Source organism: Jaculus jaculus, chromosome 4, assembly GCF_020740685.1.
Source record: "Jaculus jaculus isolate mJacJac1 chromosome 4, mJacJac1.mat.Y.cur, whole genome shotgun sequence".
Classification (NCBI taxonomy): Eukaryota; Metazoa; Chordata; class Mammalia; order Rodentia; family Dipodidae; genus Jaculus; species Jaculus jaculus.
Window position 1 is genome coordinate 124,290,581 of NC_059105.1, and position 27,607 is coordinate 124,318,187.

The 27,607-nt window shown below is 38.1% G+C and overlaps 1 protein-coding gene across 7 annotated transcripts in view; it reads left to right on the plus strand.

The window, feature by feature from the left end:
• The window catches only part of Eml6 (EMAP like 6), a 460,853-nt gene that overhangs the window by 303,817 nt on the left and 129,429 nt on the right, over positions 1 to 27,607 (plus strand). For all 7 annotated transcript variants that reach the window (XM_045147997.1, XM_045147999.1, XM_045147998.1 and 4 more), the window contains exons 7-13: positions 5,976 to 6,177; positions 9,302 to 9,439; positions 11,401 to 11,657; positions 17,524 to 17,736; positions 22,029 to 22,196; positions 23,398 to 23,504; positions 26,792 to 26,910. In XM_045147997.1, the coding sequence (XP_045003932.1) occupies positions 5,976 to 6,177; positions 9,302 to 9,439; positions 11,401 to 11,657; positions 17,524 to 17,736; positions 22,029 to 22,196; positions 23,398 to 23,504; positions 26,792 to 26,910 (1,204 nt within the window). The remainder of the gene's footprint in view (positions 1 to 5,975; positions 6,178 to 9,301; positions 9,440 to 11,400; positions 11,658 to 17,523; positions 17,737 to 22,028; positions 22,197 to 23,397; positions 23,505 to 26,791; positions 26,911 to 27,607) is intronic.

The following is a 27,607-nucleotide window of genomic DNA, read 5'->3' on the forward strand; positions in this document are numbered from 1 at the left end:
CCATAGAGCACTTAGACCTAATGGACATCTACAGAACTTTCCATCACAAATCCACAGACTACACATTCTTCTCAGCAGCCCATGGAACATTCTCTAAAATAGACCATATACTGGGTCACAAAGACTGCCTTCACATATTTAGGAAAATTGACATAATTCCCTGCACGATATCAAATCACAATGCTATAATGCTAGAAAACAACAACAAAAGATCCACCAAGAATCCCAAAAGCACCTGGAAACTGAACAGCATACTTTTAAACAATAAATGGATAATGGATGAAATAAAAAATGAAATTGCATAATTCCTGGAATTGAATGACTATGAGAACACATCATACCAAAACTTATGGGACACTATGACGGTGGTCCTCAGGAGAAAATTCATAGCACTCAATGCCTTCATAAAAAAGACAGAAAGATCCCAAATCAATTACCTAACCATCCACCTAAAGGCACTGGAAAAACAAGGAAAATCCAACCCAAAGAGCTCCAGAAGGAAAGAAATAATTAAAATCAGAGCAGAAATTAATGAATTGGAAACCAAGGAAACAAGACAATTAACAAAACAAAGTGTTGGTTCTTTGAAAAAAATAAACAAGATTGACAAACCCCTGGCCAATATGATCAAGCAAAAAAAGGAGAATCTTCAAATTAACAAAATTCAAAATGAAAAAGGAGAGATCACAACAGACATAAGTGAAATTGGGAGAATCATCAGGACTTATTTCAAAAACCTCTACTCCACAAAACTGGAGAATGTGGAGGAGATGGATAAATTCCTGGACGTATACCATCTATCAAAGCTAAACTCAGAGCAGATTCATCACCTCAATGAAGCCATCACACTCATGGAGATTGAGAAAGTAATAAAAATCTCCCCAAAAAGAAGAGTCCCAGACCAGATGGCTTCTCAGCTGAATTCTATCAAACCTTCATGGAAGAACTCAAACCAATCTTCCTCAAATTGTGCCACACAATTGGAGAACAGGGAAAGCTACCTAACTCATTATATGAAGCTAGTATCACCCTAATTCCAAAACCAGGCAGAAATGCCATAAGAAAAGAGAACTACTGGTGCATTTCCCTAATGAACTTAGATGCAAACATCCTGAACAAAATCCTCGCAAACCGAATCCAACACCACATCAAAAGCATCATCCACCTTGACCAAGTGGGATTCATCCCAGGAACACAGTGGTGGTTCAACATATGGAAATCTGTCAACGTAATACACTACATTAAAAGGTTAAACATAAAAACCACATGATCATTTTAATAGATGCAGAAAAGGCCTTAAAGAAGATACAACATCACTTCATGATCAAAACATTGGAGAGAATTGGCATGGTTGGTTCATATCTTAACATAATAAAGGCAATATACAAAGCTCTGAATGCCCATATATTACTTAATGGAGACAGACTGGAGGAATTCCCATTAAGATCAGGAACAAGACAGGGTTGTACTCTCTCACCTCTGCTTTTCAATATGGTACTGGAAGAACTAGCTCAAACAATAAGACAGGAGAAGGAAATAAAGGGGATACAATTTGGAAAGGAAGAAGTTAAGTTAGCTCTATTTGCTGATGACATGATTGTATATGTAAGAGACCCAAGAGACTCCATACCAAAACACCTGAATGTGATTGACTACTATAGTAAAGTGGCAGGATACAAAATCAATGCACAAAAATCAGTAGCATTTCAATATGCAAATGACAAAGATACAGAAAAAGAAATAAGGAACATAGTCCCATTTTCAATAGCAAAAAAAAAAAAAACCTTGGAATAACGTTAACCAAGGAAATGAAAGATCTATACAATGAGAACATTAAAACACTCAAAAAAGAAATTGAGGAGGACTTGAGAAAATGGAAAGACCTCCCATGCTCCTGAATAGGCAGAATTAACATTGTGAAGATGACAATCCTACCAAAGGCAATATACAGATTTAATGCAATTCCAATTAAAATCCCTACAGTGTTCTTCACAGAGATAGAAAAAAATGATCTCAAATTTCATATGGTAAGGCATAAGGCCTCACATATACAAACATATCCTCAGCAAAAGAAATACCTCTGGAGGCATCACCATACCTGATCTAAAGCTATATTACAAAGCCATAGTAATAAAAACAGCATGGTACTGGCATAAAAACAGGAGTATAGACCAATGGAATAGACTTGAGGACCTGGACTTTGGGTCAAGCAACTATAGTTTCTTGATATTCGACAAAGGCCCAAACAATATAGGCTGGAAAAAAGACAGCATCTTCAACACATGGTGCTGGACAAAGTGGATAACCACATGCAGGAAACTGAAACTTGATCCACACATTTCACCATGCACTATACTCAAATCCAAATGGATCAAAGACCTCAATATAAGACCAGAAACTCAAATGCTACTGGAAGAACATTTAGGAAGTACTTTCCATGATATAGGAATGGAAAAAGACTTCCTGAGCAAAACCCCAGTAGCTCACGATCTTAAACAGTCACTCAACCAATGGGATCATATGAAGCTAAAGAGTTTCTTTACAGAGAAGCATACAATAAGCAAAGCCCACAGATTACCCACAGAATGGGTGAAAATATTTGTCTGTTATCCAACTGGTAGAGGCCTAATCTCTATTATCTACAAAGAACTCAAAGAACTTCAGTAAGAAGTCAAACACCCCACTCACAAAATGGGGCAAAGAGCTGAACAGGCAGTTCACAGAGGAAGAAATACAAAGGCAAACACACACTAAGAAAATGTTCATCATCCCTAATCATTAGAGAAATGCAAATTAAAACAACTATGAGATTCCACCTTACCCCAATAAGGATAGCAAACATCAAAAAATCAAATGAAAATAAATGCTGGTGAGGATGTGGAGAAGTAGGAACACTCATCCACTGTTGGTGGGAATGTAGGATGGTACAACCACTTTGAAAAGCAATGTGGAGACTCCTGAAAAGGCTGACTATGGAGATACCAACAGGCCCAGTTATTCCCTTACTGGGCATCTACCCTAAAACCTTCAAACCACAGGCCAGAGAGATTTGCTGAACCATGTTTTTAGTGGCTCAATTCATAATAGCTAAGAGCTAGAATCAATCCAGATGTCCATCACTAGATGAATGGATAACTAAGATGTGGTGTAACTACACAATGGAATTCTATACAGCAGTAAGAAAAAATGACACAAAGAAATTTGAGGAAAAATGGTTGAACCTGGAACAGATCATTCTCAGTGAACTTACCCAATCACACACACACAAAAAAATTCGCCACATAGTCTCACTCATCTACAGCACCTAACCTGAATCTACCCAATATACCTTACATACACAGCAAGCATCTCATGGACTAGACACTAGGAGGGATAGGGAGGGAAGGAAGGGCTTTGAAGGGGTGGGAAACACAAATCTAGACCCAAATGGCAATGGTACCATAAAATTCTACTTCCTAAATCACAGACCAAATGGCTGAACCTTCACCAGGCCCTTACAGGAAACAACTGAACCACAAAACACTGGAGTGGGTAGGATCAAGTCTAACCTAAATCTTCTACATCTTCGCTCCCTCTCCCTCTCCCTCTCTCTCTCTCTCTTATCTCTCTAACTCTTGTATATTAGTTATCTTTTTCCTCATTTTCTTAGTGGGCAATGACCTGTAACTCCCAGTACCAGCATGGGGCTATTATCCACAATGAGCTTTTGATCAGAAAATCCTACAAGGTTTCCTAAAAGAATGACAGATTTCTGTCAGAGTACTTGATGACCCACCAAAGGTTAGTGGTAAGACCCTATTGCTGAAGACACCATGTGTAGCTGACACTTAAAATGGAATGGCATGGCTGGAAGCCAGGAGAGAGTCAGTCCCCAGACAGTCAGCCTATCTAGTGCCAGAAGGTGCTACATGGGAGACTGGGGGAAATGACCAATATCTGTCCAAGCAACTCATGGTCCAACCTACTCAGCAGCAAATAATCTGTTGGGATGCCCACACAAGTGCAATAGTGGCACAGAGCCATGAGGGGGGGGAGTCAGCTGCTCTTGATTTGGCTAACTGATCCCCTCAGTGGTACTTGACCCATAGCTGGAGCTGGGAAGCAAGTCAGAACCATATCCAAACATAAGACCACTCTCCAATATCAAGCTACCATCAATCATGGGCTACAAGAGGGCCTACACCTATTAAACTCTCTATTAAAAAAGTAAGGGTTATCTCATTTGTCCTGGTGCTAACTTACTCTCTGTTGGAGAATCTGCTTCTCTCTTTCAGATAGATGCAGATCCTAAGGTGAGAGCCACCCCATCATACCTCAAAAAGGCCCTGGCAGAAACTAAGGAAAATTGGCGAAACAAGCAAGGGTGCTGTTTTCCTGATGACCCGGATACCAGCACAAGGGGGAAGGAGACCAACACGGAGAAAAAGCAACCCCCACCAAATCAGAGAGCCAGAGCCTCAGAGGCACCCAAAACCTCATCACTGAAGCAGACCAAAAATGAACCCAACATGGTTCATGGAAATTTTGCGGAAAAGGGGGCAGAAAGAATGTCAGAGCCACATGTTGGGTCAAGATATGCAGAGACATTCATCGTACCAATAACTGTGGGCTAACCCCACAATACACGACCCATATACTTCAACGAGGAGGGGCCAATAGGGAGGGGGTAGGCTACGGATGAGCCTAATAATGGTACCACGCTGCCTGTATTTGCTGAATACAAAATTAATTTAAAAAAAAATGAGTTCTTAGGCTTCACAGGCAAGCACCTTAACTGCTAAGGTATCTCTTCAGCCCTATATTTGAATTTATTTTTTTCATTTTTCAATGTATGGTCTCGCTCTAGCCCAGGCTGACCTGGAATTCATTATGTAGTCTCAGGGTGACCTCAAACTCATAGTGATCCTCCTACCTCTGCCTCCTGAGTGCTAGGATTAAAGGCATGCGCCACCACACCCAGCTATGCTTGAATTGTTTGATAGAACTGTTTTTAAAAGTCTTTCAATATAGTGAAACTATTTTCTTTTTCAACGATTTTTTTAAATTATGTAGATCTATTTTATAGCTTTCTTTTACTTTCATATGGGTTCAAATTTGGGTCACAAATTAAATTATATTCAAAATAATAGTCTATAAAGTGCAGGGTCCATACCTTAAGGGGAGAAAAACTGATCCCCCCAAAACAGGGCTTCTCCTTTGGGCTTTGGCCAACCAGGTTTAGAGCAAAAGTAAATCCCAGGTCCATTCTATACTTCTGGTATTTTGAACATCAAAGACACCTTGTCAGACTGTGAAGCATACTGCAGCCTTGTCTTGTCTCAAAGGTGTTGGGAAAATGAGATCACTTGTGTGTTTGTCACTTAGGTGTGAGGAAATAATCTACATAAGTCAGTAAATAACAAACCCATTTAGGAAGTGAATGGGCCAGAAGAAGAAAGCAAGAAGGACGTGCCTAGAGGGCATGAAATGCTACAGAGGTAAAAGGCTAAGCTTAAAAAAAAAAGAGTATCTGCTGTTGGGGAAGATTCCTTAAGACAGGGAAGAATAGCATCTTCACCAATGTATGCTTGGCAGTTCTTCGAAAGTGGAATTAACTCCATTTGCATATTTCTCTTTATGAAATAGTATGAGTCTAGGTTGTTATCAAATACACAGCAAACATGCCCAATATGTTGAGTACCTATTCTGTAGTACCATCTACATGTAGTTTAAGCATCCTTAAAATACTTTAATTGGAACTTCAAACAAATCTTGTTATAAAATCATGTTTCCTCAGTCAGACAAGAAAGAGGTAATTCCAGCAAAGTCATAAAGTGTGAGGGAACTAGCCGCCATATGTAACAGTGACACAAAGTGGTAAGTGGAATTTTTAAGATGTGTCATGTCAGACGACAGTTGGGTGAAAGAGGACTTCCTTCAGGTGTGTGCATTGTTTGTGAGTGGGGTGAAGAAATGCTTTGACTTCTCTTTGCCAGGTCTCTCTATCCGGAGCGTGTGCTGGAAAGCAGATCGCCTTCTAGCAGGAACCCAAGACAGTGAGATCTTTGAAGTAATCGTGCGAGAGCGGGACAAGCCAATGCTCATCCTTCAGGGCCACTGTGAGGGGGAGCTCTGGGCTCTGGCGTTGCACCCCAAGAAGCCTCTGGCTGTGACGGGCAGTGATGACCGCTCTGTCAGGTGAGGCCAGTAGCAGCTACTATATGCTCACTGACTTCCTTGGGACAACATTTCTTTTGCCCAAACTTACTACATAAGGATACACCCCAGTTCAAGACCACACACTTTTGAATGGAATATGAGAAAATGTAACTTACCCCTAGTTGACTTCTGGCATGTTCAGGCTGTTATCATCTTTTGGCTTCATATTAAGTCATGAAAATGTTCTTAGTGATGAAAATATGTGAGACGTGAAAATAGGTTGGCTTCCAGTTGCCTATCTAGTTCAGAGCCAAGAGCTGGCGGGAGGTGGGGAGGGGGTGGCTCAGTGGATAAATCACTTGCCTGAGTTCAGATCCCTCACATTCCAGGCAGATGTAGTGGTGTGCCTATACTCCTAGCACATGGGAGCAGGAGATGAGGGATCCTGGGGCAAGCTGCCTAGCTTAACTGATGAGCTCCAGGTTCAAGTTAGAGATCCTTTCTGAGAAAATAAGGTGGAGAGTAATCAAGAAAGCCACCAGACACCAAATTCTTGCTTCCGTAAGCACGTGTACACATCTGTGCCCACACACATGCATAAGTCTACGTACATATGATCATGTACATGCACACATATTATACACACACACACATACACAAAGAAAGGAAGAGAGAAAGAAAACAGGAAAGAAGGAAGGAAGGAAGGAAGGAAAGAAGGAAGGAAGGAAGGAAGGAAGGGAAAGCATCAAGCCTTGGGTGTGATGTGATGAGACCCCATTTTTCCCACATGAACTTGGCCTCCTTCAGGGGACTTCCCAACCATTTAGCAATTAGATCAGAGACCCTCATTGCTCATAAGACCTCCAATTCAGTTTTTAAAGTTGTTATATTCAAAATGAGTTTTCCTTTGTAAGTTTTCAAATAAAAATTTGAACATTATCTTCAAAATAGAGGAGACTACTAGTTTCTGAAATGACATCCACTAGGGCTTCCACAGCCATGGATTACCTATTCTTTGAGATCACGATATTGTATAAAATGAGCAAAATGAGTATGCCTCCAGTATTCTTATAACTTGAAAATGAAGATTGCTATGCTGATTTTAAATTTTTAGTATGTGTTATAAGCTTTAAATGTGCTCTGTAAATAGGCCAAAAAAGAGAGAGGAAGAGAGAGAGAGAGAGACAAAGAGAAAAGAGTGATCCATTTGTTGATTGACTGCTGCTTCTGAGTTTTAGAAACTAAAATGGAACATTGTAGAGTAGACTAAAGGTCACTGTTCCTCCTTTTTATATTCATAAATCTAATCAAGGTATAGTTTCCTGAATTCTATTTTTTAGTTTCTACCAAGCATGAAAACCTTATTATCCACAGACTGAACACAACCATAGTTGTCTCCTCATGCAACATGAGTGTTTGTTTTCTGCATGCATCTTTTGACTCCATTGTCTCATTTTTGTCTTCTGAGCATAGTAGTCAAAGAAGCTAGGACAGTACCAGAAAGTGATACAAACACCTTTGTAACTTGACTCATGCCATCTAGAAAGAAAGGATTTAATGAAAGCTCTTGCCCTTTTTGTGTTTTAGAATTGCATTGATTCTCAGAGCTATAAACATTGTTGAAGAGTTCTGGCTTCCAGCATCTGTTGTATTCTCCTTAGCAATTAATTTGATTAAAACTTTAAATGGAAGGGTAAAAGTCACACTTTCCTGAGAAAGATTAGCTTAGCATTTTGTAGGGATAGTGCCATTCATGGAGGAGTGATGGTTTCTTTATCCTGGTAAAGCAAAACTTACATTGCTTAAAATAGTTGAAGGCTAAAAACAGCATGGGATTGTGAATGATGGATAAGGTACTGAGAGGCTACTCTAAGCTTTAGGTTTTGGTGTGGACTGCCTGAGGGACCAACTATTGACTGTGTAGCTTCACATGGTAAGGGATGTGCACTGCCCTTCCTGATGGCAGGGTGCACATGGGGAAACTGCCATCTAAGACTTGTACTTGCCCTTTTCTAGCTGCTTGGTCCTTCTAGCAGACACTGTTAATTGTGTGTTTAAAAACAAACAAACAAACAAAAAAAAAACTTTAAAAGAAGTCCAGGGCTGAAGAGATGGCTTAATGGTTAAGACACTTGCCTGAAAAGCCTATAGACCTGAGTTCAGTCCCCAGTGCCCACATAAGCTAGATGTACAAAGTGGTGCATGAATCTGGAGCTCATTTGCAGCAGCTGGAGCCCTGGCATGCTTATTCTCTCTGTCTTTCTTCTCTCTGTCTCTGCTTGCAAATAAATAAATAAGTAAATAAATAAAAATATTTTTTAGAAATAGAGACATCCAAACAGGCAGGTATCAGATACTCCAGCTGCAACCAATTTGTATCTTATACATATGTTGTTTAGGTTCACTTACTTTAGGGTGCCTAGATTAAGTGTTCTAGAGCTGAGGGTGTCTGTGGCTGACACTGCTGAAAACCCTGTTAGTTGTACCCTCTGATCATTATTTCTCAGCAGTGGCTATGCTTATTGGCCATAAGCACCATGGAGTATTGCCCTTACTGATAACAGGCTCATCAGCAGGGGGCACCCTGGCAGCTAGTGAGTGGCAGCCCAGTCTGTATGGGCAACTCTGGAGCCATCCTGCAGAAGGGTTAACATTTACTCTTCCTTGTCTCAGATGTATTTTCCTTTCAGGGAGGCCTGCAGACATGGTATATGTATCATTCTGTGTGTGTTCAAATATCAACTATGAGATGGGTACCCATGTACACATATTTAAAACTAACAATAGTACTAGTAATTCTTCTTATCATTGAAGTGTGATGAACTACCACTGGTATAAGTAAAGAACAATTTAGCTTCCAAGAATACAAGATACTGTGTGAAGTAGTGCTTGTATTTTCTGTGCTCTATGAATCTCAAAATCTTTGCTAGTGTTATTTCTTTTCATGTTTCTTGGTGAGTTTTTCAAATGATGAAAGTGATGCCAAAATGGGCCAATCACTTTCCTGGATTCCCTGACAGGTCATGATGAAGGACATTGGTGTGAAGTTACCACATCCTTTCTTATTATTGTCAGTGTGAGGAGTAGGCCTTCTTGCCTTGGGCTGGCTGATGACTGTGAGAGGTTAATCTGGTCATGTTTCTACCTTGTTCTTGCTCCCCAGGCTGTGGAGCCTGGCTGACCATGCCTTGATCGCCCGCTGCAACATGGAGGAAGCAGTTCGCAGCGTCTCTTTCAGCCCTGATGGATCCCAGTTGGCACTGGGCATGAAGGATGGCTCTTTTATCGTCCTCCGAGTCAGGTACATGCTAGTATTGAAAATGGTACTTAAAGGTGCTTTTTTTTGTTAAACACTAAGATTATTCTGGTCATAATATGTCCAAGATCTTAGGAAACACACTTCTACTCTTTCAAATAGGAGCAGTATAAATCTTTAATTCCTTATTTGTAATTCTAAGTCCAAAATGCTTTGAATATCCACATGTCTTTGGTAACTTACTTGGAAGTAGATCCTAACCCAGTGAGCTGATAGAGGCTGCTTGTCTTGCAGTCTCTTTGTGGGAATAGTGTGTTGTGTGATTTGCTGCAAAGGTAATGTACTGTGTGTCATATGGGGTGGTGTGCTAGCTTCTTTATGAGGATGTTATAGACCACAGTGCATGTGAATATTTCTAAAGACTCATCTGTTTCTATGGATTTCAGATAAGAGATTATGGACTTTATAGTTAAGCCACAAAAGGAGGAGAAAAGAATAAAGCATCAACCAATAGCACTAGATTTTTATATTGATTTGTTTTGAGGAAGGGCTTTACTTTAGCTGACACTGACCTCAAACTCACAGCAATCCTCCTACCTCTGCTTCCTAAATGCTGGAATAAACATGTGTACCACCATGCTCAGCTAGCACTAGATTTTTAGAAGTGAACTTGAATAAAAGATTTTTGTCTATACATCATTGATCCTGAAATGGATTATATCCTATTTGCTAACATCCCATATTTTTAGTGGGCAAAAATTATTATTCACCTTTGTAATTTTTCTGAATGTATCAGTTGTTCTTTTGGCTCATACATTGTGTGATTACAGACAATAAATGTAGTTGTAAATTAGACGCTGTGCATCTTACATAGAGAAACTTCTACTCAGTGTTGAGGAGTGCTCATGGCACAGTTTGTTATGCTAAATTCACATTCCCACAGACATAACTCATTACCAAATTAGTGGGCAGCACTTCCATTCTCCTATGAGTGAACTTGATAAGGTGATGAATTACTAGATTTTTAAATATAATTCCCCAAACTCAAATCTGTACAACTGTTTTAAGGCATTATAGGACACTAGTGCTATAATAAATGCTAGCAGGTATTGGGGTTATTATGTGGAAACAATGATTGTTACTATTGATGCATTCAGTTTATTTTGAACTTGATGAAGTTGTCATTACTACTAGCTCAGGGGGCCTTGTAATAATAGCCCTGTCTCCTTCTTAGAGGGAAAGCAACCTCTCTAGACTTTGAAATATGAACAGAGAGCTGGGCGTGGTGGCAGACGCCATTAATCCCAGCACTCAGAGGCAGAAGTAGAAAGATTGCACTGAGTTCGAGGCCACCCTGAGACTCCATAGTGAATTCCAGGTCAGCCTGGGCTAGAATGCGACCCTACCTCGAAAACAAAAAAAGAAATATGAGCAGAAATTCTTAAAAGAATCTGACCAAAAAGGGTAAAAAATATTTTGGTGATTAAAAATATTAATTACAACCTTTCAAAATGAAATTAAATGAATCCTTAAAAATTTAACATTTACAAAGATAATTTTCTTCTGTGGGGGGGGGGTGGATTGCTCTTTTATGACAATAAGAATAACCAGTCACTGGTTTCTCACTCTTAAAGGATAATATAAAGGCTTATTTTTATGCTAATCTTAATACATTTTGTCATTCTCCATATCATTTTAGAAACAATTTTTAAAATCACACTTTTAACTAAGTTTAAAATAATATGTAGTAGAGCATAAAAATAAATATTCTTTGCATTAAGGTTTTTTGTATTGACTTTGGAAGCCCAAATTATTACTTAAGATGTTTACTGAAATCTGTATTTTTAGAAACTGGCTATACACTATAAATATTTTATATGTTCAAAAGTTAATCTTTTAATTTCTGTAAGGGTTCTCATTTTTTTTTCTGATGCACATATTTTAAAATGAGTCATGGATTTTCTATTCTAGACACTTTCCTTATCACTTTGCCTTGTTCCTTACAGAGATATGACAGAAGTGGTTCATATCAAAGATAGGAAAGAAGTCATCCATGAAATGAAATTTTCTCCAGATGGTTCTTACCTTGCAGTAGGCTCCAATGATGGCCTGGTTGATGTCTATGCTGTGGCCCAGAGGTACAAGAAAATAGGAGAATGCAACAAGTCCCTGAGTTTCATTACACACATTGACTGGTCCTTGGATAGTAAATACCTGCAAACTAATGATGGTGCAGGAGAAAGATTATTCTACAAAATGCCATGTAAGTCCTGTGTAGTCATTGCATGCTTAAAAAAAAAAAGTGCAAAATTTTGAGCCATATGAAAAATATATAAGAGAATGTCCTATGACCACAGGGCAAGGAATTTTCTGAAATAAGATCACAAAGAGAAATAAGATAAATGATTAATTAATTGGAGCACAGTAAAATTTTTTTAAAAAATGAGGATATGGGTGAGATTTAAAGACCAAGCATAAACTAGCAATAAATACTTGCAATTGCTATAATGGACAAAGTGTATGAAAAACAACAGTGAGGTCTCATTTTAGATGATTTAAATTGGGAGTCATCTGTCCATATTAAATGATGAAAAGAGGGGTAAAAGAATCATGGGTACTGCTTATGGGAACATTCACAAATGTTTGTTGTAACAATGGCTCATGGTGATCCTCCTACCTCTGCCTCCCAAGTGCTTGGATAAAAGGCATGCACCACCATGCCAGGTTTGTGCATCTTTCTTTAGGTGTGCACTCAGGAATTGAACCTGGGTTGTGAGGCTTTGTAGGCAAGCATCTTAACTTTTGAACCATCTCTCCAGCCCTATTTTGTAATTTTTAAATGCAGTGACCATCTGATGTGGTTGTTTGGTGAACTTTCAAGTGTTTGGAGGCTCCTAATCCATTTTTAGTTTATTATTCAAGTCTTTTGCTTTATATACGATTCCTTCTCCCTCAGTTCCTTACTCTTTACCAATTTCACTGTTCTCAATGCATCTCTAAAAGGTTGGACAAATTACTGTCCAATTTGGAACATAGTCATAATATTTCTGGTAGCATCTTATACAGACAGTTCTGCACCAGGATTAGAAATGAATCTAAATGAACTATGGACACAATCTGTGAGTTTCTGCTAGCCAAGCAATAGCATTCCTGGTATGGTAAAATAACAAGGATAGTTAGGTACATGAGCATTAGGAAAATGAGTGCCTGCCAAAATCCCAAGGAACAGAATGGTCATTGAAACTTTAGAAAGGATGTTCCTGGGGAGAATTAAGAACCTCTGAAATCAGCTTAGCTCAAGATCTGAGTCTTCAAAGATTTGAGGGTTATTGTTCTCATTTCTTGTGATTGTTTTAGACCCTGTGCAGAGCATCATTGGGCTCCCTTATGATTATTTGGTGAAATGTAGCCTTTTAAAATCCCAGTGAGCACGTTTTGGTAATCGATATTTTTTTATTTTTATTTTTTGGTTTTTCAAGGTAGGCTGTCACTGTAGCCCAGACTGACCTGGAATTCACTAGAGTCTCAGGGTGACCTCGAACTCACAGCAATCCTCCTACCTCTGCCTCCCAAGTGCTGGGATTAAAGGCATGTGCCACCATGCCCGGCTCGGTAATCGATATTTTGATAATCTATGTATTGACTTTTTTTTTTTTTTAAATCAGTGCTACAGCATAGGTTTTCAAAGATGAACATTTACAACTATAGAAAAAGAAAGCTTCACAATGTTAAATTATTCCTAACATTTAATTTTAATGCTAACGTCACCTTTTACAGTGAACAAAGTGGCAGCATCTTACTTCTTTGTTTTGTTTTGGAAATAGACCATTCCCTATAGTACAGGCTGGCCTTGAACTTGCAGTTCTTCTGCCTCAGCCTCTGTGAATGTATGCATGTGGCACCATAAAAGAGTTGTTGTTCTTCCTCCTCTTCTTTTGTGCTTTGCTTTGTGTTTTGAGACAAGGTCACACTATATAAGTCAGGCTGATCCTGAATCTGGAATCTTCCTGTCTCACCCACTGAGTGCTGGAATTCCATGTACTTGCTCCCGGGCCAGCTTCCACCAGTGCTCTTCTTACAGTGAGATGCTCACATGGGCCCCAGCATATGAGATGGAGAGAATAATTGTTGCAGTTGCCTCCTCATGCGGCCCTCATATTTTCTAGGGGTAAAATCTGAAGATACAGGACAGCCATAGGCAGTGAGGGACCCACAGAGTCCAATACTAACAATAAAGAATAGTTAGTACAAGTTTCATTGACAGACAAACTTTGGTCATTCAGTATTCAGTAGACAACACTTTTTCAGCTCTGTCCTCTACATGCTTTACTTTGGTTTCACCACTTTGTGAAACTCTCTGGACATCGATTGTTTTATTGGAAATACACTACACAGAAACTGCAATTCTACATCTTGGAAGTTACTGAATAGATACTCCTGATAACAGCCAAACTGATGTTAAAGCTGAGCATGGTAGCACACGCCTTTAATCCCAGCACTCGGGAGGCTGAGGCAGGAGTGGAGCTGTGAACTCGAGGCCAGCCTGGGCTACGGAGTAAGATCCAAGTCAGCCTGGGCCAGAGTAAGAAAAAATATTTTTAATGATGTTAAACAGATAATACATAGGTAGATAGATGGATAAATAGATAGGCAGACAGATTTTTTGTGGGGGGATGGTGCAAGAGATCTAAACCTCACCAGGTAAGTGTTGTGCATATTGATCTACATCCACAATCCATTGATGGTTTACATTTATTGATTTGTTTATGTGTGGGTGTGTATGGGCATGCCAGAGTCTCTTGCCACTGCTACCAAATGCTTGTCTAACTTTATGTAAGTGGCAGGGTAATTGAACCCAGGCTGGCAGGCTTTGCAAATCAAGTACCTTTAACCACTGAGCCATCGCCCTAGATCCCGCTGATGAGTTCTTTTAAAAAATATTTCTTAGCCGGGCGTGGTGGCGCACGCCTTTAATCCCAGTACTTGGGAGGCAGAGGTAGGAGGATCTCCGTGAGTTCAAGGCCACCCTGAGACTCCATAGTGAATTCCAGGTCAGTCTGGGCCAGAGTGAGGCCCTACCTTGAAAAACCAAAATACGTATGTGTGTGTGTGTGTGTGTGTGTATATATATATATATATATATATATATATATATATATATATATATATATATATATATATATATTTCTTAAATAGTTTTGTTCCTTTAGTCAGAATAAAACATTTTCAAAGAAAAACCTTAGCCAAGATGATTCTTGGTAATGAAATATCCCAGCAAATCCCAGGGAGATTCCAAATAAACAGAGCATTATGAATGTAGAAGGGAGATCTAGACAAAAAGGTGACATTCACATATTCGATTGTACATAAAGCGGACTAGGCTGTGGGGACACCATGACCCTAGTTAAAGGAACACTGTGAAGGTCCAAAGTGGGCCAAAGAATGGCAGAGAAACATCTATAATAGAAAGTTATTGGACATGTGGCTTTTGCTTAGTCTTTTTGTTCCTTTTTCCTTTTTTTTTTTTTTTTTTTTGAGGCAGTCTCATATAGCTCAGTCTGATTTAAAACACACACTGTATATATGACAATGACCTTGAACTTCTGGTCTTGTAGAAATTACAGGTATGGAGCACAATTTTTGTTACGATATTATATAACTTTTAGAAGAGGTTATCTAACTTATGTAATACTAATTTAGTAACATTTCATTTGTAAGACTTAAATGTCACAAAATACAAATTTCTGTACTATAATTCTCAATGGTTTTTAAAAAAGAAAGATTCAAGAAAACTTTAACATTTATCTTAACCTTCAATATTAGAATTTTGTCTTGAATTTTTTTAATTGAAAAATTATTTGCTACTACATGGAGGGCTGAGGCAGGAAAGTTCAAGTTTGAGGTCTTTTATTTACATTTATTGATTTGTTTATGTGTGGGTGTGTATGGGCATGCCAGAGTCTCTTGCCACTGCTACCAAATGCTTGTCTAACTTTATGTAAGTGGCAGGGTAATTGAACCCAGGCTGGCAGGCTTTGCAAATCAAGTACCTTTAACCACTGAGCCATCGCCCTAGATCCCGCTGATGAGTTCTTTTAAAAAATATTTCTTAGCCGGGCGTGGTGGCGCACGCCTTTAATCCCAGTACTTGGGAGGCAGAGGTAGGAGGATCTCCGTGAGTTCAAGGCCACCCTGAGACTCCATAGTGAATTAGTGAGACCTTGTCTTGAAGCAAAATTTAACAAGGGATGGGGACATAACTCACTGGCAGAGTACTTGAGTTATATGCACCAGATCCTGGGTTCCACCTCCAGCCAATAAGCAAACTAAGAAAAAGAAAAGAAAGGAGGAGAGGGGGAGAGAAAGGGAAGGAAAGGAAAGACAGAGAGAAAAGAAATAAAAAGAAAGGGAAAAAGGAAGAGATGGGGAAAGATGGGAAGGATGTGCTCAAGGGATGGCTGAGCAGTTAATGTACTTGCCTGCAAAGCCTAAGGAAACAGGTTTGAATCCCCAGTACCCACATAAGCCATATGCACAAAATGGTGCATGCTTCTGGAGTTCATTTGTAGTGGCTAGAGGCCTGGGTGTGCCCGTTCTGTATGTCTGTCTCTCTTCTCTCTCTTTGTAAATAAATAAATAAATATTTAAAAATCTAAAAAAGAAAGGAAAAAAGGAAGATAAAAGAAAGAAAGGTAGGTAAAAGAAATTATCTACCATAAAACATTTTTAGGTAGGGTCTTACTCTATCCCATGCTGACATGGAATTCACTATATAGTCTCAGGCTGCCCTCAAACTCAGTGATCCTCCTACTTCTCTACCTCCCAAATGCTGGGATTAAAGGTGTATGCCATCACAGCTGGCATAACACTTTTTCAAGTATCTGCTTTATCTAATTTATCAGTGTACCAGTGTGTGTTATATTGTGCCTACTTAATTCACTTATTACTTCATACATAGTTTTCCATGCGTGGCAATACTTGGAACATATTTGTTATTTGTAATAACATAACAACCTGCTTGGTGATGATACCTTAGCTTACTTTGTTATTCTATTATTGGGCATTTGGGCATATTTCTAGTTTCTTTGCATGTCCAAATGGTATAACTCAAAATGCTATTGCAGAGGGGGGATTTTTTTTTTTTTCTCTTCTGAGCTGCTTCTTAGGATTGTAGTCTCCAGAGCAGGAGTATTTGGTCAACTGTTATGTTCCAACTATACATGCTATGAATCTATGGTCATTTAAAATAAATTCTTATCTAATCCTGTTACCGTGCAGAATTTTGAGGTACCAACTGGACAGGGCACCATTAATATGCCAGGACATTTGTGTTCACAGATTCTTTATTTCAAAGTCTGTATTTATTTTGAGGGGTCAAGCATCAACAACTATGTCTAAATGAATTAATTGTGGTTTTAAAAATGGTCACCAGCCAAATATTTGGAAAACACATTTTTCATGTGTTTTGTGTATTCTCTGTGTCCCTCCCTCATCTGCTGCTGGGAAGAATGGGAATGGAGCCATATGTGTGGGAGTAGACCCAGCAGAAGTATTGGGACCATTTCTCTTGAACAGTTCTATTTACTTTATCATAATTCTGTGGATTCAGTGCTAAGAAATTTATATTTAAATAGTAAAAGCCATTTTAAAATCTGTAGAGCTTTAATTTTTTTATGTCACTTGGAAGGACCCTTAAAGTATGAACAATAGAAATTCAGGATAAACTTAGATAAGTTTTTAAAGCCCAGAAAAACATTGCTGACTGTGATAAAAAATAATTTGGGAAAGTCATGCCAGTATAAACACAGAGTGTACCCGGGTAATTAAGGCAAAGATAGCACATCTAGTACAATGATCATTTTCTGTTCTTATATCTAAATTTTGAGCAAATGCTTTCTTTAAACCCTGTCCCCCACCAAAAAAAAAAAAAAAATGTGTAAAGATATCAGACTATAGCCCTCTTGATTTAGAGCTTTAAATGAAGGTTTTGGCATCTGTAAGCAAAGAAAAATAATTACCTAGTCATATATATATATATATATATATATATATATATATATATATATATATATACACACATATATATATATGAGAACTCTATGTCAATGTAACATATTGATTGTTTTCAGCTGGGAAGCCTTTAACAAGTAAGGAAGAAATCAAAGGGATCCCCTGGGCTTCCTGGACATGTGTGAAAGGCCCTGAAGTGAGTGGAATTTGGCCCAAATATACTGAGGTTATTGATATCAACTCAGTAGATGCAAATTATAGCAGCTCAGTGCTGGTGTCTGGAGATGATTTTGGATTGGTCAAATTGTTTAAATTTCCTTGTCTCAAGAAAGGTAAGACCATAATCATTGTAGAAAAACTTACCTGTGGATTATATATGCAATAAAATCAAAACTGATATTTGGGTTGGAGAGATGGCTTAGCAGGTGCTTGCCTGTGAAGCCTAAGGACTCATGTTCAACTCTCCAGGTTCTACATAAGCCAGATGCACAAAGTGAGGCATGCACACAAGGTTGCACATGTGTACAAGGGACACACATCTGGAGTTTGATTGCAGTGGCTGGAAGTCCCTGGTGCCAATTTTTTTTCTCTCTCTCTCTCAAACACACACACACACACACACACTTCAAAAAGAGGCTAGTCTGTTGGACTTGCCTCTAAAAAGAGAAAGAGAGAGAGCAAAACCCTACCTTGGGGGAAAAAACTGATTTTCTTGATACCTTTTCAGTAGACTTCATTTTCTTTTATATATACTCATATTTACTCTGAAATTATTTTATAAAGTGTTTTGTTCAGATCTTTTACTTTTGCTATACTAAGGTATGTGGTTTTGCAAATTAAAGCAAGAATTTGTTAATAGAAATAATACCATTTTGTTATTCATAAGCCTTCCATTTCACGAAATTTCAGTATTCATATTTTACTTAAATTCATGTGACTATTCACAATTTAATCTTTGTAGGTTCCATTGAAATATAATTAATTCTTATGCTTCCCAGATACATGTATTTATGCATGGAAAAACAAAGCAAGTCTCTTTAAATGCAGTAAAGCCCAAAGGTGATCATTCTATTCACAGTGCAGTCCATGGACCCCTTATGACAGCACTAATTTTTCAAACCAGATTTGAAAAACTGAAATATGTGAATTTTTGAGAAAAGTTAAATTTAAACAACCTTCCCTGCACCCACATTTAGTTGTTGTGCTTGCTTTCTAGTTGAAATCATATCATGTCTCTGTGGCACCTTTAGGTTTTGTAGAATGTGATTGAATTAACTGTGTAATGACTCTGTTCTTCATTTACAAGTTTAGAAAAAGTCCACACATTGGCTCTTTGGACTCCTCCACTGTGCCCTGCAAATATGAAAGTTACCAGCAGGGGTGTGCTGCTGCTGAAAACTTTCACTTGAATGGTTTTTAAATTAAGCAAGGAAAGGGACTGAAATGTAATGAGCAAATCACTTCCAGCTAAGTGGCAGCTTTGGGCAGTGACAGTTAATAGTACAAAATGGAATATGAAGTGCAAGGCAAAGTGCCATGTTTTACCCTTGACAAAACATGCATCAGTTTAAAATGCTCAAAGCACAAAATCTCCTGTGTGCCAAATTCAAAATTTTCTCTTCCTAATGGACCTTGTGTGTAATAGGGCATAACTTGTTAGATTAATGTGCTTGCAGAGGATAAGAGGGTAAGAGCAAGTTAGAAGGTATGGAAATTCAGGATCCAGACAACAACATAGATGAGGTCAGAAACCATATTACTGAACTACAATATCAGGACTCAAGAATAACATTAACTACATGAGAGTTGGTTTCTCCTGTCTCCCTAAACCCTGTGACGTAGACTTGAGTCTGGAAAAATAGTGATGGAATTTGAAATCTATTATCAGAACTGAGGCGAGTGAGCAGTGCTATCTGTCAAAAGGAGACAGCCTTACATGAAAAGTAACCCTATGGCTCACAGGAGACAGCTCAATGAATAAGGACGATTAACAACAGGGTGACAGTGTGGTGAGAGTAGTGAAACCTACCTCAACAGTCTGCCAAAATGTCCTCATAGCAAATTTCTCTCCATCTTACATGACATACAGTTGATAAATCTTGAAGCTTGCCCAATACTTCCAAGTTTTTGTGCCAAAACTTCTGGGAAGAAGTTAATAGAAGTATGTGAAAAAGATAAAAGGAGTAATAGTTGGTGGAACTTGTCTCTAAAAATTAGGGCATCATTATCAAATAGTCAAGATAAATATGAGCAGAGGCTGAGCACCATGAGCAAGTGGGGGAGACTGAGCATTGGATCAAAAGGAGCTCACACAAATGTGTCCAAACTGTTGGACATATTTGGAAATACATGTCTATGTATTCTATTGCACAGTAATAGGCATAAGTGTTCTACAGTAATGAAAGTTACTGAATTGGGATGATTTTTACATAGCCAAAGCAAATTTCTTTTCTTATTTTGACAGTCTTCAACTCCTTTAAGATCCAAAGCCATGTGCCATGTCTCACTCCACTGACACTATCTCTAGTCCATAGGGAGGTCAAAGGCTAAGGTTCATGTTTGACCTGTATCCATTCATCCTTTACTTACAGTCTCTCACACATAGACCTGGATTACTTTCTCCCATGGCCAGTGTCCTGGGTGTTGTGGACTTGAGTTACAGAAAACTGGGATCTTGGAGTCAACCTTTTAGCATAGCAGGGACAAGAAGGAAGGCTAGAGCACAACAGAGTGCCTAGCATGCTTGACAAACAGCAAAGGGGCCAGCATGCCTGCAGTAGAATAGGCAAGGGGAAGAGGGCTGAGGATAGAATCAGAGCAGTAAAGCCTAATCATTGATGACAGTGCTTTTGTAGTCCCTGGTTTAAGGGCCTGTTTTCTATTGCTGCATGACATTTCTTCCCTAAATTTAGAAGCCTGAATGAAAAATATTTATGATCTCACAGATGTTTGAGGGAATGGTCTGGGTTTCATAAACAGCTGTGGGTTCTAGTTCAAGGTCTCTCATGAAGTCATCTGTAGGACCAAAGGATCCATTTCCTCTTAACCACATGGCTCTTAGCAGGAATCACCAGTTCTTTGCTTGGTTAGCCTCTCTGTAGACTATTTTCATGTCTTTCTGACATGGCATGATCTAAGAAAGATAGCAAAGAAGAATATGTAGTAGCTTCTAGCTTCCTCTTTGATATCACATACCTTCACTTTTGTCACTTTTAGATGAATTCTATTCATTTATATTTGTATCAAAAAAGTCATGAAAATATTCTTAAACCACAGGTTAAATGATCTCTAATGGAGGAGAAAGTACAACTCCACAGTTTAGGAGCTACTTTCACTAAACTATCAGGCAACATTTCCAACTGCCCCAAGTTGGTATTTATCATTATAACCAGAATATTTAGGTAACACTTTGAAATATGCTTTGAATCTCAGTGTCTCCTTTCCCTTTTCCAGCAGGATTTCCTTAGTCTTTCCCTTCCTGCTTGTTGTGGTAAGGGGGTATTAGAGGTAAAGATGAGAAAATAGGAAAGGAATGTGTAACAGTTGCTTTTACCTTTATGTAAACTGAAACTATGACATCTCCAGTGCGTATTGGAAATTTGAACCTGTGATAGCCATTGTCCTCTTCTGAAGTTGATTTTATTTAGAGGAATTGGAAGAGGCAGAAATATTTTTCAAGGTAATATTGGAGTGTTTGTTGATCCTCTGAGATCTCCATAGCCTGGGGCAGGGGTGGGGGCTCTAGGCCACCGCATAGTAAAATAAATCCTTGTTTCTTACTACCAGTGCCTTTATCCTGCTGCATTCTGAACACACTGGAAAATTTATTTCAGTAGTTCATCCACAAATAGAACTTCACATACCTTTTACAATTGCATTCACTACCTACACTAAAACAATCAACTTTTAAAAAATCCATCAAAATATGTTAATAGTAACAAGAAATAAGAAAAAAGAGGAAAAAAACTTTTAAAAAGTATATTTTATTTATTTATTTGAGAGAAAGAAAGAGGGAGAAAGAGAAGAGAGAGAATGGGCATGCCAGGGCTTCCAGCCACTGTGAACAAACTCCAGATGCGTCTGCCCCCTTGTACATCTGGCTAATGTGGGTCCTGGAGATTCGAACCTAGGTCCTTTGGCTTTGCAGTCAAAATGCCTTTACCGCTAAGCTATCTCCCCAGCCAGAGGAAAAAAAAAAAAAAAAACTTTTAAAAAATCCATTCTCACAGATAAACATTCTCATGATGTCAAGCAATAATTTGACTTTTGTTTCACAAAATTATTTTGTTTTTCATTTGTAAAAGACTACCTACTTATCTTGTATTTAAATTAAGAATGTGTAAGATATTCATTCTTTCCCATTTGTTTTCAGAGCCAGTAAAGCAATAAGCATTAGTTGGAATGGGTTCAAAAGTGTCTAGTTGTAGAGCTTAAGTTTTAAGACTCACCTTCAGGATAAAGCCTAAAATGGAATAATTGGTATATCTTTTAGAGCATTTGCTTATTTATTATATTGTGTAAGATTGAAAATATTTTTCTTGTTTCACTCAATGTGAATAAATATGTGATCTCTTTTAGATCAGTGAAATTTTTGGCATAGCTAATCTCAAAAATTTGTTTACAGGAGCCAAGTTTAGAAAATATGTGGGCCATTCTGCACATGTCACTAATGTACGCTGGTCCCATGACTTCCAGTGGGTGTTAAGCACAGGAGGGGCTGACCACTCCGTTTTTCAATGGAGGTTTATTCCAGAAGGTGTCAGCAACGGCGTATTGGAAACCATACCCCAGGGTAAAATCAATCAAAACTTTTCAATATTTGTTTATTTTTCAATGGATATTTCAAGGAGAATTTTATATCTATTCTGGAGGTAAGGAGTTAAAACAATTTTTAAAAATCCATTCCTATAAGATTTTAAAGAAAAAGTTTTTTTGTTTGTTTATTTGTTTCTTCGAAGTAGGGTCTCGCTGTAGCCCAGGCTGACCTGGAATTCACTATGGAGTCTCAGGGTGGCCTCGAACTCATGACAATCCTCCTACCTCTGCCTCCCGAGTGCTGGGATTAAAGACGTATGCCACCATGCCTGGCTAAGATTTTAAAGAAAAATTTTTGAGATTAATATAGATCAGTTAAATAATTTTTGGAGGATTTTTCTTATTTCAAATACCAGTTGAAGATTTAAGGTTTATGAAAAGTTAACATGAAGATGACAGGAAAGCACATATTTCAGCCTCTTCAGGCTGATTGCAACAGACATTGCTTTGTCAGGCAATAGGTTGACAGGGCAACCCTGGGAATGCAAGTTGTCTCCACATTGGAGTTCAGCTAATGGTCCACATAGGGACCCAGGTGATCTAATTCAATGTGCATACATATAAAAACTTTCATTTAAATCCACAGAGATATCAGTGGGAATGAGCAGATAATGAAGTGAACAACAATTTGAGTAAATGTGTTCACTGGGAAATTCTGTAGAGGTTTGACCATGGACATATTTTTACTGTAGTAAGTGCTTGAGTTTTCTTTTGACTCAGCTTTTCTTAGGAAAAATATTCACATTTTATATTTTTCAAAGCAGAGTTTAAAACCCAGGAAGCCTGCTATCTTAATCAAAGACAGGAAATGAGCCAAGCATGAGACAGAGGTAGAAGCATCAGGATGGCCTTCATCCTCAGCTATATAGCAAATACCAGGCTAGCCTGAGCTACATGGGACCCTGTCTTAAAGAGCAAAAGGAGGTAGAGGGTGTTCTGCCTACCTGGGGAGAAGTTGTCCCAGTCTGTTAATGTTCCTGATAAGGAGTGAAGGGTGGGCTGGACTTAGTCAAAAGGGAAAGGTGTTTCCATACATCTATATTTAATAAAAACTGTGGCACTTTATTTGTTTCGCTAAGGAGAAGAATATACTTGAAGTTTTTTTTGTTTGTTTTGTTTTTGCTATTTACAGTCTCAGCAGCATTTTTGCTTGTTTCTTGTGGTATATGTCTCTACAGAAGGTGGCACAGATTCCTACAGTGAAGAATCAGATTCAGATTTATCAGATGTGCCTGAGTTGGACTCTGATATTGAGCAGGAAACTCAAATCAATTATGATCGTCAGGTTAGTAAAGACAGAACAATGAACATGCATAACCTAGAATTCAGAACTCTCTGGATTTGAGTGTCCCATTGAAAACAACTGACATTTAGGCAGAAGAAAAGAGAGAGAGAGAGAGAGAGAGAGAGAAATTTCCTATACCTTACCTTTGAATGTAGGTTAAAAATAAAGCATTTAGTAGTTCATTGAAAAAAAATTACATGGGAAGCAATTGTAAAGTTCCAAAACAGAACTCCTAATATTTGGATGTGTTATTTTATACCACTGAAAACTTTTGAATATATGTGCATGTCTTATTAATACTATTGCATATATATCTATACATGTAAGCTGTAAGTTCTTTTATTTTCTTTCTCTCTCTCTCTCTTTTTTTTTTTTTTTTTTTTTTTGTCTTTCAGTTTTTCAAGGTAGGGTTTCACTATAACCCAGGCTGACCTAGAATTCATTATGTAGTCTCAGGGTGGCCTTGAACTCTTGGTGATCCTCCTATTTCTACCTCCTGAGAACTGGGATTAAAGGTGTGTGCCACTATGCCTGGTTTCTCTTTTTCTTTCTCTCTTTCTTCCTTCCTTATTTCGCTCCTTCTCTCTTTCTCTCCTTCCTTCCTTCCGCCCTCCCTCCCTCCCTCCCCCCCTCTCTCTTTCTTTCTTTCTTTCTTCCTTTCGCAGGCTCTCACTCTAGCCCAGGTAGACTTAGAATGCACTCAATAGCCCTGGCTGGTCTTGTACTCATGTTGTTCCTCCTACCTCAGCCTCCTGAATGCTGAGATTAAAGGCATGAGCCAGCACACCTGGCTCAAGTTCTTTGATTTTCTTCGCAAATCATAAAAATATGTGTTTTTTAACATTGGTACCCTCAAAAACTAGTAGTCTACATGTAAGCTGTTATCCTCATTTCTGTCCCTCAATTTACAGTAGCCAGCATCCAATTATTTAAAATAAATGTCCATTTACAATGTACATTCTGTCACTGGTCAGAACTTATCTCAAGAGTTGGTTAACCACACTCATTTTGAGAGGAGGAGAGTTAATGTTTCATTTTAAGAGTACACAGTAATTATTAAGGAAAGCAATGCTTCAGAAGAATCTGGCACATAGCACTTTGTCATGGTGACAACTGTGTGTTTGTATTTTATTCCCTGTCATTTTAGGTGTTTTTGTTGTTGTTGTTGTTGACCATTTTTATTGTTTTTGAAGCAGGGTCTAGCCCAGAATGACCTGGAACTTACTCTGTTGCTGAAGCTGGCCTAAACTCTCAGCAATTATTCTATCTCAGCCTCACAAGTCTGGGATTAAGGGTGTGAGCCACCATACTTAGTCTCTGACATTTTTATATATGACAGACCTCTGTCAGTATATGAAGTGGATTCTGTACCTGAATATGGAGTGAATAAGACATTGGTGTGCTGGAGAAATGGCTCTCTGGTTAAAGACATCAGATTTCACATGCATCAGCTGCCAGTATTATTGAGGGAGGCTACCAAATGGGTCTATGACAGCTGTCCTTATGTGACAGATCTAAAGCTTGAGAGGTCAAGTAACTTGCTCGCTTCCATGTGGCTGTGTATTAAGATGAGAGTGCCAATCTGCACATCTCTCCATGTACCACTTAGTTTACCTCCATATAAGCACTGAATTTTTAGCTTTTCAGATGATTACATTTTTTTCTTCAATATATCATCACTCATTGATTCGGTACTTGAAAAATGGATTAATATGAAGGCAATTCAATATGTTGTTGAGGTCAAGCAGCTTGATTATAATGATTTGTATTATGCAGTACAATTACTAAAAGGGATTTGGAGTCAGATATGCTGCCATTGTGCCATGAGGTCCCCTAAAAGATATTTGGAAGAAAATTATTTCTGTAAGAATATTATATAAACATTATACAACATATGCTGCAGGAAAATGAAACTTAAGCAAAATTGACATCAGATTTAGGGAGGAGCCATTTTATTTACTTGAAAGGCTTTTATTAAATGAAGCTAGTCAACAATGAGAAGACCTGACTATTAAAATCTATGCCTAGGACTTACATATTCTTCATGACACATTAATTTCCAGTGCTTTCACAAATATAATTCCTGAATGGGGAATTATGTTCTGTTCTATACAAGGCCAATAGAGACTATAAGATTTGGCCAACTAAGCAACAGAAATCTCCCAGAATTCAGTGCTTTAAAGTAAATACATCAATAGAACACTGAATTCTGGGATTTGAAAGCTTGCTTAGTTTATTATAAGTAAAATAGACAAAGCAGTAATCTTCTGGCCTCTTTTAGTGATTTATGTCTAAGTCCTTAAAAGAGATTATTATAAAATATTTCATGATTTTTATGAGTATAATTACATGAAAATGTCCCATCATAGGGATGAGAAATTATTGGTGCATTGATTATATTTTGTTTCCATTGTATTAAACTAGCATTTTAATAGTATGATATAATGACAAATAACATATTAATTTTTATGTATAATTTATTTGGAGAAAGTGTTCTGCCAGATCAACACTTCAAGATGGTTATCTGACTTATATACACGTGCCATGCCACACTATATACATGGGTGCACACATGGAGACATCATACATCATATACATATCCATATACACAAAATGAAGAAAAAAAGAAAGAAGGGAGCGAGAGAGAGAAAGGCAGGAAGTAGAAGAAAAAGAAAGAAAGAAAGAAAGAAAGAAAGAAAGAAAGAAAGAGAAAGAAAGGAAGAGGAGGAAGGAAGGGAGGGAGGGGAGGAGGGAGGATGGGGGGAAGAAGGAAGGAAGGGAGGGAGGGGAAAGTATTTAAGAACACAAAAGGAAATGGATGAAGGGAGGGAGTTCTCCCAGAAGCATATTTCAGGTCTTAGATTCAGGCAATAGAGTGAGCTTTACACTAGATTTCAGAATAAAATCTATCAAGATCCATGAAGCCAGGGAAGGTAGAAAAATTAAAAAAACAATTCTACAAAAGAGATGACTCATGAGGCCCCAGTTTTTTTAAATGTCAGAATCAGCAAATGACTTCTTACCTTAGCAGAACAACTTAATTTATTTTCTGGATATAATTTTCTAAGAAAGCAGTAACAAGTTAAGGTAGGAAAAGAAACTATTTTAAAATCCCAGGGACTTAGATATATTTTATGTTAGTTTGGTTCAATATGGGAAAATAATATTTAATCCTGTTTCAAAAATGTTATATTAAAGCAATTGAAAAGTTTTCAACAATTCGAAGCTACCAACTTTTTGAAACTTGAAAACAGAGTGTTAGCTAAATATTTCTGTTGTTCTCTAAGGTTTACAAAGAAGATCTACCTCAGCTAAGGCAACAAAGTAAAGAGAAAAAACATGCAGTGCCCTTCCTTAAGCGGGAGAAGGCTCCTGATGACAGCTTAAAACTCCAGTTCATACATGGGTAGGTGGCCTGTCCTGGGGACCCTGGGATTTTTTCTGTCTCTGCCAGGCCTGTCAACATTCTTATTGCCAGGGCAATAAAGTCCCCTCTTCTACAGGCTCTTTTCTCCAACTTGCTCTTATTCCTATGGCTGACATCATAGCTGACTCTCTGGCCACCTTTCTCAGTCAGGTGCTATAGTCATCACGAGAACATTGCATGTTTCATGTAGTGCCATGCTGCTGTTACTGCCTGCTTCCTACCCTGTATCTACATGTCTTTGTCCACATGACCCTTTATCCCTTGCTCTGTTTGGTTGGATCCACTCTAGGGGAATGTTTTCTTCAAATATTTTTCTCACATATGCCCAATGACAAAATTTAGAATTTTGTAATGTATATATTTTTTCAGTGTTAGTTTTAATGGTTCAGAAGAATATAAATACATTTGGTCTATGATAAGTACCTCAGTCATTTAAATGGATCTGATAAAACATAAATGCCATGTTTTAAAAAATGTAAGAGTAAGTACTTCCATCATAGGAGAATATTTTTGTCATTCATGTTTATGTGTAAACTCATCTACTCTAAATTTTCAATAAAATTTTACCCTAATATGCTTTTATGCTTAGGCGTCTTCTGTCACTGTATCATTCCTACCATAAGAAAAAGAAATCTGAGGGGTCTACGGAGAAGATGGCACATTGTTTAAATATGCT